Source organism: Nelumbo nucifera, chromosome 2 (assembly GCF_055504915.1).
Source record: "Nelumbo nucifera cultivar China Antique chromosome 2, China Antique-T2T, whole genome shotgun sequence".
In the NCBI taxonomy this organism is placed as follows: domain Eukaryota; kingdom Viridiplantae; phylum Streptophyta; class Magnoliopsida; order Proteales; family Nelumbonaceae; genus Nelumbo; species Nelumbo nucifera.
In genome coordinates, this window is record NC_142650.1 from 102398090 (window position 1) to 102412466 (window position 14377).

The window sequence follows — 14377 nt, forward strand, 5'->3', positions numbered from 1 at the left end:
ATCCCTCCATGGAGTGTGTGCACACAAGCTTTGAATCTCTTAATTAAAGAACGAAAAAAAAAAAAAAAAAGTCATTGCTCAAAACTGAAAATAATATATATACACTGCAAGAAAAGAAACACCTACAACTCCCAGTAAACCAGAAGATTTCTTCCTACCCATATCCCCCCAAGCCAGTCACTCAATCACCCAATTTCAGTTTCCTTTATCTGAAATTCTGTACAGTTGCAACCTTATCACCCTCTCATGCTTCTCAATCCTCACCAAATGCCCATTATAATGCAAATACTAATCCTAATAATAATAAAGACTTCTACTGATCTACAACATTACCCAGAGCGAGATAATTATCAAAAGACTCAACACCCATTCAACCTACTGTAATCTCATCTTCATCTTACGCCTTGTTGAACTCAAACCACCTCTTAGCTTTAATGAACTTCATAACGAAGTATAACGCAATGCCAAATGCAGTCAGCGAAGCACTCAGCACAAAAACAATCTTCTTCGAGATCGCCATTACAAAGAGGAGAAACCCAGTTGGTACCAAACACATAAGAATCACTACCGGCATCCCTCCCGGAACCTTATACGGCCTCTTCAGTGTTGGATACTTCCGTCTCAGCCAGATAAAGGATGCTATCTCCAGTAGCATCCCCAAACTGTACAGGAAATTCGCCGACGCTATTATATTGGTGAAGTCCATGAACGATACTCCAAGCGTGATCGCGCTCGAGACCAAGATACCGACCCAGGGCGTATTGAACCAGGTTGATCGGGCTGCGCAGAATCGGGGCAAGAAACCGAGGTCGCCCATTCCCAGAAACTGGAAAGAGGAGCTGCTCAATTGGGCTTCGAAGAGTCCTATCGCAGATAGGACAACGCCAATTTCGACCCAGAACTTCAACCACTTTCCGGCGATCATTCCGGCGGCGTCGGCCAAAAACCCATCAGCCCAACTGGATTTTTCTAAAGGGAGAGCACCCGTTGCGGATAAGAGAGGGAGCAAGTAGCACAAAACAGTGAGGAAGCCAGCCGAGAAGAGCGCTTTCGGGAACGTCTGCTGGGGTCGATCGACTTCTCCGGCTAAGGTGCTTGCGTTATCCCAGAAATTCAAGTTCCAGAACAGCGTGTTGAAGAACAAATTCCAGTCTTTACTTTTTAACCCTCCAGAGCCCAGACTGAGCCACCGGCGAGGACGAATTCTGGGCAACGAGATCACGACCATTAGGAGGAAGGGCGCGAGAGAGATTAAACCAAGAACAACGGCGGTGTATCCGACTATGGTCAGTCCAGTATAATTAAGGAAAGATAAGAGCACCGTCGATAAGATAATAGCAAGGTAGCGAGGTAAACCAGAAGAGAAGATTGGCAAGACCAACTTCAAGTAATCGGCGCAAAGGACAGGGTAGGCAGCGTTGTTGATGACGCCGCTGAGGAACTTCCACGAACCCATGAGGGATCCCCAGAAGGGACCGAAAGCACGGTTCGCCCATATGACGTACCCGCCGTTTCCAGGGAATGTGGTGGCGAGCTCGGCGGTGATGAGAGCTTCCGGGATGGACCAGATAAGAGGGAATATCATGAACCCCAGAATAGCGAAAAGTGGCCCGGCGGCCTGCACGGCCGGCTCTTCTCCGAACGGACCCCCAGAGACTTCGAAGTAGATGAGAAAGATAAGTGGGATGAGCTTCAGTTTCTTTGCTTCCGGACTGGCTGTGGTAGCAGTGGTGATGGGGAGTTGGTCTGTCTGGAGTGGCTCATATGAAGCTTTCAGAGGAGAATTTCCCATGGTGGTGAGTTCTCCTTCTCCAACCCCAATCCCTCCTTTTCCTCCTCCTCCTCCGTCTCCGTCTCCGTCTCCGCCTCCTCTTGATTGCACCTCAACAGCCATATCAAAAGCGAAGTTGAGTACATAACCAGCGCACACACACCCCAATCAATCAGTCCGGATATCTTATTTATATAACAGTAGAATCTGACGGTTCAGAGTCCTACTTCACAAGGATAGAAGAATCTTACTTCTTCACAGCGACTCGGAGTCCCTCGAAAGTCGTAACAACTATCAACAGTGTACACGTCAATGTTTCTCTCTTAATAGTACCCAATGATTGTAACGTATGAAACATGAATTCCTCCGTTAATAATTTACCAAAAGTACGGACAAGATTAATGCAAATTTCAAAATTATATTACATATAAAGATTCAAAAGGTCAAAATTATACTACATACAAGTCATTGGAAGGGCAACCCTCGACTATTCCTAGGCTCGCTACAAAATAGTTCGCAAGTGAAAAGCGCGAGCTTTTCTGAGGAAGCTTCTCATAGACCGTATCGATTAAACTGTGCATTGACAGCTCAGTCCGTGTTCTTTTAATAGCCTATGCCTACGTCTCTCAGCAGGCGGAGAAGTGCCTGCCCTTTGGATACGTGTCACCCATCCGAGCAAGGGGTACGTTGCAACGACCACTTGCGTAGTCCTGGCAGGTAACGGCTGTGGCAGGGGCCCAGTGGCGCTTATGCCCGATCTGACAACAACGCCCCTATAAAAGCCCTTGAGGTAGAAGGGAAAAGGATCTTCAGACTTTTGAATACTTCTGCATCTCATACTCTAACTGAATACATCTTTGCTTGCGAGCTAATCTCTCAAGCACAGTGATAAAGCGCGACCTACACTCTTAGCTTTCGCACTCTTCTTTTCACTTTCCCCTGCGTTCTGACTTAAGCATCGGAGTATTTCCACCAGGTAAACCCCCGGGATTCCTTCTTTTCCATCTTCTCAGGTGTCGTCCGTTGCCAGCAAGGAGCCAATCCACAGCCAGCTAGGAGTGCCTGGATCGTGTCGCATCATTTGGCGCCGTCTGTGGGAAAGCTTCAAAAAGCCTCCCCTTAGCTTCTACAACTCCCTTTTTAAGATTTAGCACCCATGGCTTCTTCAAGCAATGTCGGGCGTAGCATGGAGATGGACATCGCTAGGGAACAATTCCAGGTTCCCGTGGTCTGCATTGGGCAATTCACCACTCCCCGCTCGGTGGACGGAGTCCCTAGCCTGAACGTGCCACAAGCAGTGGCGCCTGTGAGTGTTCCCCTTCCCCCCTCTGTTGACACAACCTTCGTTGAACCAACTGTTGTCCCTCTGGCGACCAGCCAGAACCAACTTGACGATTTGATGCAGTGCATGCAGGCCATGCAAGCCCAAATGTAGCAGCTTCAGCAACACTAACTCTACCAGCAGCAGGTGCTGCATCACGTCTCTCAGTGTCACTATCAGCAACAGTTTCCTCAGCTGCCTCAACCTCAGCCTCAGTTCCCTCATCGGCACTCGGCCTCGCGACAAGCTAGGTCTCGCCGCCAGGATTAACGCTCTCCTCGCCAAGAAGAGGCTTCCCAAAACCCCCCTAAAAGCCAAGCCTCCTCCCGCGGCAGAAAGGAAAGACCAGTCACTCCAGTCTCGCCACGGGCAGTCAGGTTGGGAGGACCCCGACTCGCCAGGTCTACATCACCCCAGCAATCGAAGTTCGAAGCCCCATTTCTGGAGAACCGGTTCGAGATCCTGACTGCAGACCCTAAGCAGAACCCCTCTGTCTGCAGCCATGTTGTTTCCTGTGCAAACTATCCCTGACAATACGGAGGCGAGCAGCACCAACACGGAGCCCGCCAAGAAGCAAAGACGCCCCCGCCGAGTGCGCCAAACTGCCACCTGCGACCTGCCCGAACTCAGAAGCAAGAAAGAGGTAAGCTCGGGTGAAGTAAAAGCTCCTCTACTTTCCGTTCCATCCCCCCTGTCTCCCGAGCTCCTGGCCGCTCCAATGCCCAAGGACTTCAAACTTCCCCCTCTTGATAAGTATGACAGGTCGTTCGACCCGAATGATCATGTAGATGCTTTCTAGTCACAAATGCACCTGGAAAGGGCCAGTGAGTCTTGCATGTGCGTGGCTTTCTCCACCACTTTCAGAGGAGCGGCCCGCACGTGGTATCGGAACCATGCACCCGGATCGATAAGAAGCTGGGCATAGTTCGCACAAGCCTTCACGTCCCACTTCGTCACCAGCAAGCGGTGTCCGCGAACTGAGGAAAGCCTTCTCAGTATAGTCCAGAGAGAGGGAGAGTCCATCCGGGGCTATATCAACCGGTTCAACGATGCATGCATGCAGATACCGCGCCTAGACCTCGCAGTGCGCCTTGCAGCAGCCAAGAAGGGCGTGACGCACAATGAATTCAAGTAGCACATGGTTGTCAATCATCCGGCGACCATAACTGAATTCCTCAAGCTCGCAAACAGGTTCATAGCCACAGAAGAGGAGATCAACCAGAAGGGCGAAAGCGCGCCCGAAAAGAGAAAAAGAGAAGGGGAACCTTCCAGCCAAGGAGATAGCCGGAAGAAGTACTTAGCTCAGGGGGCAAAGCTGAGTCAGCCATTCCAAGCCCCTGTAGCAGGCCGAACTGACTACACCCCACTGAATGCTAAGCGGGCCAAAATCCTGATGGCAATCAAGGATGCCCCGTACGTGAAGTGGCCACCCCGCCTGAGGGGGAATCATAATGAAAGGAATAAAAATTTATATTGCAGCTTTCACAGAGACCACGGTCATAGTACCAAGAACTGTAAGAATCTCCGCGATGAGATAGAGGAACTCATTCGTCGCGGATATCTAAGGAATTTTGTACAAAATAATAATAATAATAATAAAGCAGGTCAGCAAGGAGAGCACGGTAAGGATGTTCCCGAGTCCAGCAACAGGCCGGTAGAGCAGTCGTAGAGGCAACCCCCGGAAGAGAGGCCAGTTCGGGGCACCATCCACATGATAGTTGGAGGCTCGATCGTTGCGGGTTGTACCTCGGCGACAACTCGGACATCAGTTCGTGAAGCTTCCAGAGAAGAGCAGAATCCTCCTAAGCGGCCTAAGACAGAGGAACCGATCTTCTTCACGGAGGACGATGCGCACGGGGTTCACTACCCCCACGATGACGCACTCGTCATAAAAGTAAGGATCAATGATTTCGAGGTCAGGTGCATCCTCGTTGACTCAGACAGCTCGGCGGATATCCTCTTCAAAGCCGCGTTCGACCAGCTTCAGCTGTAGGGAAGTGACTTGAAGCCCGCGAATACTCCCTTAGTAGGCATCAGTGAAGAAGAAGTCAGGCCCCTGGGGAAAATAACAGTACTTGTGGAAGTCGGCGCATGGCCCAACGTAGTAAGGCTCAACCATGACTTCTTAGTGGTCGCGACCCCCTCCCCGTACAATGCCATAATAGGCTGACCGATCACCCATGCCCTACGGGCGGTGGTTTCCACTTATTACTTGGCAATGAAGTTCCCTATGGACTTCGAAGTGGGGGTAGGACGGGGCGACCAGTTTGAGTCTCGCAAGTGCTATGTTGCCACCCTCAAGGGAAAGACGAAGGTGGCTGACAATCTCGAACTGGAGCGACCTACGGAGCAAGGTGAAGAACGAGCTGCAACTACGGAAGAAACAGTTGCTATTCCAACTTCAGCGGGAGACCCATCTCGGACACATCATATCGGAGTTTCAGTCCAGGAGCCCTTGCGATCCGAACTAGTAAGTTTCTTACTTCAAAATTTAGATGTTTTTGCATGGTTCGCGGCAGAGGTGCCCGGCATAGACCCTAATCTCATAACTTACAAACTCAATACTGATCTTGTAGTTAGGCCCGTTAGACAGAAGAAACGCAACCTAGCCCTAGAGCGATGGAAAGCAGTCGACGAGGAGGTCGCGAAGCTCCTCGCAACCGACTTCATAAGGGAAGTTCATTACCCGAGCTGGGTAGCCAACCCCGTTCTGGTAAAGAAGGCTAACGGTAGGTGGCGCATGTGCGTCGACTACACTGACCTGAACCAAGCCTGCCCAAAAGACTGCTTCTCCCTCCCCAGAATTGACCGCCTAGTGGACGCGACCTTGGGGCACGAGTTGCTGAGTTTCTTAGATGCCTATTCGGGCTCTAACCAGATCAGGATGAACCCGGCGGACGAAGAAAAAACTGCCTTCATAACAGAGTTTGGTCTGTATTGTTACAAGGTTATGCCCTTCGGATTGAAAAATGCTGGGGCAACCTTTCAAAGGCTTGTAAATAAACTATTTGAGCCATTAATTGGCAGAAAAATAGAGTGTTATGTAGACGACATGGTCGTCAAAACCCAATTTCTCACATGAATTAATACAAGACTTACGTTCTGTCTTTCAAATTCTGCGACAATTCAACATGAAGTTAAATCCAAACAAGTGTGTCTTCGGTTTTACCTCGGGTAAATTTCTAGGGTACATCGTCAACCAACGCGACATTGAAGCCAACTCGGATAAAGTTAAGGCCATCCTAGATGTGAGACCACCCTGGAAATTGAAGGAGGTTCAGAGGTTGAATGGCCGCATAGCCGCCCTGAGCCGCTTTATGTCCAAATCGGCAGACCGCTGCCTGCCTTTCTTTAAGGCAATTAAAAGCAAAGGGTTTGAGTGGACCCAAGACTGGCAGCTCGCGTTTGACGAGCTCAAAAAATACCTCGCTAGTGTGCCAATCTTAACCTGGCCCGAAGAGGGCGATGTTTTAGAGTAGTACCTCTCGGCAAGTGACGAAATGGTCAGCTCGGTATTGATAAAGGAAGTAGACCGGGTCCAACGACCCATCTACTACGTTAGTAAAGTATTGCAGGGAGCAGAGACGATATACCCAGAGATAGAGAAGCTAGCCTACGCACTGGTCATCGTAGCTCGAAAGCTTCGCCCATACTTCCAAACTCATACTGTTATCGTCCTCACCGACAAACCTTTGAGGCAAGTCTTACTTAAGCCCGAGGTCTCTGGTCGACTGACGAAGTGGGCCGTTGAGCTCAGCGAGTACGACCTCCAATACAAGCCGCGAACTGCTATTAAGGCCCAAGCCTTAACAGATTTCATTGCGGAGTGCACTTTCAGCTCCGAAGTCCCCAGGCCGGTTGAGCCCGCGGCCCCCAGTTCGAGCAAGCCCGGATCTCCCAGGCTAGTTGAGCCCAAGCCCCGTGAGGTAGTAGCCAGTGTGGCATCTCTCCTACTTAGGCCAAGTGTGAACTGGGATGAGGAGCCCTGGATCCTTCACGTAGACGGCTCCTCGAACCAGTAGGGCAACGGAGTCGGAATAGTTCTGCACGGCCCAAGTGGCACAAAACTGGAGTACGCACTATGCTTCGAGTTTGTAGCATCCAACAAGGAAGCGGAGTACGAAGTGTTGATAGTTGGGCTGGCGTTAGCCAGAGAAGTAAAAGCCAAGCATATCGTCATCTGTAGCAATTCCCAGCTCATAGTCAACGAAGTCACAGGAGATTACGAAGCTCGCAAACCGACCATGATTGCCTACTTAGCCAAAGTAAGAGAGGATCTGCTCAACTTCCAGTCACACTTCATCAGGCAAATCCCGAGCTTGGAGAACGCTGAGGCCGACGCTCTGTCCCGGTTATCCAGCACTAGCGACATCACCATGAGGACCGTGCACATAGAGGACCTGCCTTGTTCTAGCATTCTCAGGGGGGTAGAGGAGGTCGCTCCCATCGTTCAAGCAGAACCAAGCTGGATTGACCCGCTTGCAAACTTCTTGCTACACGGGACCCTCCCCGTGGACCGCAATGTCGCCAGAAGGGTAGAGCGTCAGGCGGCCAAATACGTCATAATAGACAGACGACTGTACCGAAGATCCTATACGCTACCCTACCTGCGCTGCTTTAGACCTACCGAAACCGAGCTCGTACTCCGCGACACTCATGAGGGTCTGTGCAGTGGACACTTGGGAGGCAGGGCCCTCGCCCAAAAAGCACTACAACAGGGGACTATTGGCCAACAATGGAAGCAGACGCCATCGAGCTCGTCAAAAAATGTGACAAATGCCAGAAGCATGCCAATATCCACCATCAGCCCGTTGCCGACCTCAAGTATCTCACCAGCCCGTGGCCTTTTGCATAATGGAGTATCAACATACTTGGACCGTTCCCGCCAGCGGCAGGCCAGAGGAAATTCTTAGTAGTAGCAGTGGATTACTTCACCAAGTGGGTAGAAGCTGAACCTCTTGTAACAATCACAGCCCGGAACGTCCAAAACTTCTTTTGGAAGAACATTGTGTGCCGCTTCGGGTTACCACGGGTACTAATTTATGACAATGGCAAGCAGTTCGAGGACATCAAATTCTAGAGCTGGTGCCAAGATATGGGGATACGGCAGAATTTCACTTTGGTTGCACACCCTCAAGCAAACGGTCAAGCAGAGGTCACGAACAAAGCCATCCTCTGCGGACTGAAGGCGCGTTTGGACCGAGCTAAAGGATTGTGGGCAGACGAGCTACCCAGTGTTCTATGGGTTTGCCGAACCACGGAGAAAACTGCCACAGGAGAAACTCCCTTCAACCTCACCTACGGTACCGAAGCAGTTATCCCGATAGAGATTGAAGTACCTACGCTGCGACTAGAAGCATACAATGACAAGAGAAATGAAGATGAGCTACGTACCAACCTCGATCTACTCGACGAAGTAAGGGACCTCGCGTATATCAGGACCGCAGCTTACCAGCAAAGAGTAGCTCGGTACTCTAATGCCAGGGTTAAGAAGCGAAACCTCCGCGTCGGTGACCTGGTCCTCCGTAAAGTTATGGTACCTAAGCCCGGTGTTGGCAAGCTCGGGTCTAATTGGGAACATACGAGCTCGAGACCCTCGAAGGGAAACAAGTACCTCGGGCATGGAATATTGTCAACTTAAGACAATATTACATGTAACAACTGAGTAGACCACGAGTCACTCCCAGAGCCTAAGGGCCAAAATGCCGAGCTAACGTGACCTTGGCGCAATAAGACCCAGTTGCCTCCATAGCATGGGCAAACTTCAAGGGCAGACTATGTCACTCCCCCAGCTTACGGGCTAAAACACCGAGCTAACTGAGACCTCAGCATCAAAAAAGACTTAGCCACTTCAGTGATGAAGGCAAAGTATGAAATATCAGAGGCGTAAACAGCTCGGGTTTAAACCCCATGAAACATAGCTTGTCTCAATGTGTTGGTCGAACTAAGGAATAACCGACAAGTGTATGGTTCAAGACACATGGTAATCACTTCGCCGTGCACCATAGAGATGCCTTAAATGATTAAGGGACAGTTCGGGATAACGACTATCAAGAGGTCCTATTTCGGGTATATAGTTCTAATAGCTCAGGTGTTGAGATCGCCTTGGCAAAAATAAAGAGCACATCATACTTGGAAGAAAAAAGAAGAAATTTCATTAGCATTTAAAAAAAAAAGAAAAAAAAGAAAAGAAAGAAAAATAGCAAATGACAAAGCAATAACTGAGCTAAACAGCTCGGGAAAGTCTGATAGAGTGAAAGGGCACAACCGCTCAACAAAAGATCTTTTCAAGACCGGGTTTATGGCACCCAGGAGCCACCGGAAGTCCAGACAAATGCCATCGAAGCCTCAGGGATCCGCCTCCTCATCCTCGTCCTCCGGAGAGTCAGACTCCTCCTCCTCCGCCTGGTCCGCCGTCTCGGGAGGCAGACCTTTCATGGTGATGCCGTTGAGGTTGAGCCCGGAGAATTTCTTTCGGACCAACCACCGGCAGAGCTTAAACCTAGAGCAGTACGAACTCGAGCCATATTCTACCTGGAGGTCATGATATTCCTGGGAATCTTTGAAGTCCCAGATTGCCTTCTCTCGCTCGGCCTCCACCATGTTGTCAAAGTTCTAAGTTTGATCCAACAGAGTGGACTCCAAATCCCGAACCTATTGGCGAAGGAGCTCCCTCTCCGCTGCCATCCTTGACGACTCCTCCCTGTAACGTGCATTCTCTTCAGAAAGCCTGGCAATTTGCGCCTCCTGGTCTCAGACGAGCAGCTCTTGGGACTCGCTCCCCTTGCGAGTGTGAAGGAGCTCGCCCCGAGTCCGGTCGAGCTCGCCTTGAAGCTTCTAAAGGTTGACCTTCTGGTTATGAGCGTCGCAGGAGTGGACGTGCGTTTGGAGGGCCATGGCGTGTATGGCAGTGTTTACCTGCCAACAAGAGACAGGAGTCAAAAGACATTAAAAAAAGGAAAGGAGGGCAAAGGAAGATAGAAAGACCACTTACCACCATACAGTGAGAAGCAGCGAGCACGACAAGATCCCCAGGCTCCATCACCCCCCACTTAGCGACCTCCTCGTTGCATATCGCTCTCCGGCTCCTCCTGCGAGCCACACCAAAGTCGTTTACACCCTCCCAGTTCCCCACTGGGAGCTGTAGATAGGGAAACGATTGAGAAGAACCCAGAGGGGCTACCTCTTGCTGTGGGAGCTCGCCCTCCTCGAGGCTGGCCCCGCCGGCACCCCCTTCGGATGGAGGCGGCAGGACTTCGGGCGGCGGAGAGGTGAAATCCGGCTTGGCAGACCCAAACTCAGTACCCCCGGAGGGGGAGTCTGGTCGGGGCGCGACCTCTTTACTTTGCGCCTCCGGTTGCTTGACAGAAGGCAGCGCGAATCAACACCTGACATGATGGCTACCAAGAAGAAACCGTAAAGTGTCAGTTTGGTGAGAACGAAGTACATGTATATACACAACATTGTGACAAGGTACTACGCGACCTAAAGAGGCAACCTACCCGGGCTCAGGCCGGCCTGAACGAGCTTCTCCTCGGTCAAGTAATCCGAACAAAGGAAGCAACTGATGCCCAGGACAACATCGTTTTTTGAGTGTCCGGGTCCAGCTCGACCCCAGAGTCATGAACGGCGCCCCTCCAAGAAGTAGGGAAGGGCCACCCCTCAGGGTTACGAACCAAAAAATAATCCCGCTTCCAGGCGGGAATTTTATTCGGAAGCTCGTATAAGAGCTTATAGCCACGGCGGGAAGAGGTAGTAGAGACGCCTCTCCGATGGAGCCCCGGGAGTGGCATTCTTTATACAAAGGATAGCAGAAAAAATGTCGAGGTTCAAGGGAAGACAGTATTCACAACACAAGGATATAGTCCCAACCATGTTCCGAATTGCGTTGGGATGAAATTGATCGATGATGACGTTAAAGTGGTTTAGCACCTCCACTATCAAGGGGTGTAGGGGGAGACGCAGGCCAGCCTTGAGCTACTCCTAGTAGGTGACAATCTCATTGGGACCATGCTCCCATGGAAAGTTACTAGTGGGAAGACAGTAGATGAGATCCCAGGGAAGGTGGAAATAGCTAATTAGAGACCTAAGTCTCCCCTTTATCATGGAGGAAGGGCCGAAAGTCTCCGGCTCCCTTCCCCAGGAAGTGGAGGCTCCGTCACCGTAGGTCTCCCGGGCCCCCGGGGCCTGTTCCCAAGCTCCCCCTGAGCTCGAGGGAGCATCATTATCCCAGTCACCGCCCCGATGACGAGTGTAGTACGGGTACCCAAACATGAATGATAATAATCGAGACTCACCGAAATGGACGGGACGAAGTGAACTGAAGAACTCGAGTAGACTTGACAGATGCGCGACCTCAGAATCCGAAGACAGCAAGATGGCGTGAGGGAAAATGAGACCTAGAGGGCCCTTCTATTTATAACCTCCACGCCACTGATTCAACGGCACAGATTAAGGCAGATCCGACGGTTCGCAGGTGTACTAACCGCACGCCTTCTTAAAACCGAAAAGTGATTGGCTGTACGTCTCCCATGATTGAGGTAATGACAGCTGCACGACATCCGAAGTTAAGATCCACTACAACACGTTTTTGGAATTCGAAAAGTTAGAAAATCTCTTGATTCCCGCAAACGCATTTAATGTGAGTAATCTATCAAGTTTGAATTTTGGTCAAATCAGTCCATCATACTTCGTGAACTCCTTGCGCTAAGGCAACGCTCTCAGCCCAAGGAGTGGGGGCAATTGATGGAGGATGATTTGGCTCAACCTACAAAATGATGATACGTGGACCTAACTCAGCACGAGCAACATCTCAGCATCATAGCCTGATAATGGCTAAGTAACGAGCCTATAAAGCAGCTCGTTGTATCATAGCTCGCTGAAGAAGGAGCTCGCTACAACACGAGCTCCGGGTTCCCCGAGCTACCCCGAAGGGGATATTCCGAGGCTACCTTAGCTCGCAAGCTAGGGAAATCAGCTCGCTCAAGCCCCTAAGCAGATAAATCATTAGAAGGGCAACCCTCAAGTATTCCTAAGCTCGCTACAAAATAGCTCGCAAGTGAGCAGCGCGAGCGTTTCTCGGGAAGCTTCTATCTGACAAACCATACCGATTAAACTGCGCCACGTCCCTTGACTGACGGCGCAGTCCCTGTCCTTTCAACAGTCTGCGCCCACGTCTCTTAGCAGACGGAGGCGTGCCTGCCCTTTGGATACGTGTCACCCATCCGAGCAAGGGGTACATCGCAACGGCCACCTGAGCAGCCCTGGCAGGTAACGGCTGTGGCAGGGGCCCAGTGGCGGTTATGCCCGATCTGACAAGAATGCCCCTATAAAAGCCCTTGAGGCAGAAGGGAAAAGGATCTTCAGACTTTTGAATACTTTCGCACTCTCATACTCTAACTGAATACATCTTTGCTCACGAGCTAATCTCTCGAGCACAGTGATAAAGTGCGACCTACACTCTTAGCTTTCGCACTCTTCTTTTCTCTTTCCCCTGCGTTCTAACTTAAGCATCGGAGTATTCCCACCGGGTAAACCTACGGGAATCCTTGTTTTCCATCTTCTTAGGTGCCGTCCGTTGCCAGCAAGGAGCCAGTCCACAGTCAGATAGGAATGCCCAGATCGTGCCGCATCAGGAAGGTTAGGAATAAAAAGTAGAGCAATCGGCAATGGCTCCCATCTCAGTCGGTGACGTGATTCCAAATGGCACTCTTGGTTATTTCGACAAGAACGGCGACCTCCAAAAGATCTCCTCCATTCACTCCCTCGCTGCTGGTAAAAAGTTCATCTTGTTCGGCGTTCCCGATGCTTTCACCCCCAAACTGCAGGTAATCGAATCCCCCTCCCCGTCATTAATCCTTGTCTCTTTCAGTTCATGGTCTCGTTGCTTTTAACTTTACAAAAATGTTCCCTTCCCGTCAACTCTTTGCTTTGATGGGACCAAGCTTGCTCTAATCTAATTGGGGAACCAATCCTTATCATACAATTCTACTTATTTAATTTGGTTGAATACGGAAGATATTGATACCAGTCTTTTTGCCTTCTATGGTTGGATTAATGATGGATTTATGTGAGTTCCAAATTCTATAGCGAGGAGGACCTCTACAGAATTCTTCAATGAAACAATCTCACGGTCTCCATCAATCCTGGCACGTTCAATCTGCTCCCTCTCCCTAACAACATCAACAATCACTTTCTTCAGTTCCTTCAGTGTTTTAACCATTATGGCAGGCAAGCCTTCGAATGAGGTTCTCTACAGCAAATGAAACAGAGAGTTGCTAAATTCGAGCTCGCCTCTTCGCCAGTTACTCCAATTTCTAGTATGATATGTCCTAGATATCTGTCGTCGCTTCTCGGTGGTGGTGGTCACCGGTTCTTCGTTAGAATAGGATCGTCTCTAGGTGGAATTTCACCAGCATTGAAGAAGGTGGAACATTTCTCTATTCAGAAAGTTATTGGGGATAGTTGTTGTTTCTTTCCAGCACTGGTGAAAGGAATGGCTATCAACAAGGGCATTACTCTTACTCCTCGGGAAAAGAGAGATGATGTAGATTAATTGCGGGTGGCTGTGAAAGAGGTCATATGTTATGATGATAAAGAATGGAGTCAGTATGAAGAGGCATTGATTGCAACTACTATAGATGAATCTCTGAAACGATACTGCCAATGCATTGAAAAATCTGATTTCTGGGGAGGAGAGTCTCAATTATTGGTGTTATCAAAGTTGTGCCAGCAGCCAAACATTGTTTACATACCAGAGCATGAGCATAGGGTGGGAGGATGGGGCACTAGTTTTATTCCTATAGCAGAGTATGGAGCTGAGTTCAGCAAGACATCAAAGGGAAAACCAAGGAAGGTAGTACAGTGGTAGCCTGGTAGGAACCATTATGATCTTCTATCTGCTGTCGTGTCAACTTCATCTCCACAACTTCTCTCCGTCTCTCCTCACCTCTGACATTCTCTTCCATCTTAGCTTTGAAGGCAGCACCCTCAGCGCTCATTCGTTCATTCTCTCTCCAAATTTTTTGGTTCTTAAGCCGCTCCGCTTGTTGGTGGAGTTGAGAAGAGACGAAACCCAGATTAAGGCACTACTTGATCTCAACGGCTATCATCTCATCTTCAAAGTTTCTTCTCAGCCATCAATGTCTGGTTCTGGGCTGCCGAGCAAGAGATCTCCAACTCAAGGGCCTCCTTGGACTGAATAGGCGAGTTGACCTATTGATCGGTGTAATCCGTTCTTCACCAGTAGTTATTTCAGTACCCATTTTACAAAAAGGGTAAAACGG

General features: G+C 49.9%; 1 protein-coding gene and 1 pseudogene across 1 annotated transcript; one reads left to right on the forward strand and one right to left on the reverse strand.

The window, feature by feature from the left end:
• Positions 1-74: 74 nt before the first annotated feature.
• Positions 75-1944, reverse strand: PUT4 (Amino acid permease family protein). The gene has a single exon (XM_010278023.3). It carries the CDS (start codon positions 1892-1894, stop codon positions 398-400), a length of 1497 nt encoding a protein of 498 aa, XP_010276325.2. The 5' UTR covers positions 1895-1944; the 3' UTR covers positions 75-397.
• An 11371-nt stretch (positions 1945-13315) lies between these two features.
• On the forward strand, positions 13316-14046 carry LOC148802638 (OVARIAN TUMOR DOMAIN-containing deubiquitinating enzyme 3 pseudogene; annotated as a pseudogene).
• Positions 14047-14377: the final 331 nt, after the last annotated feature.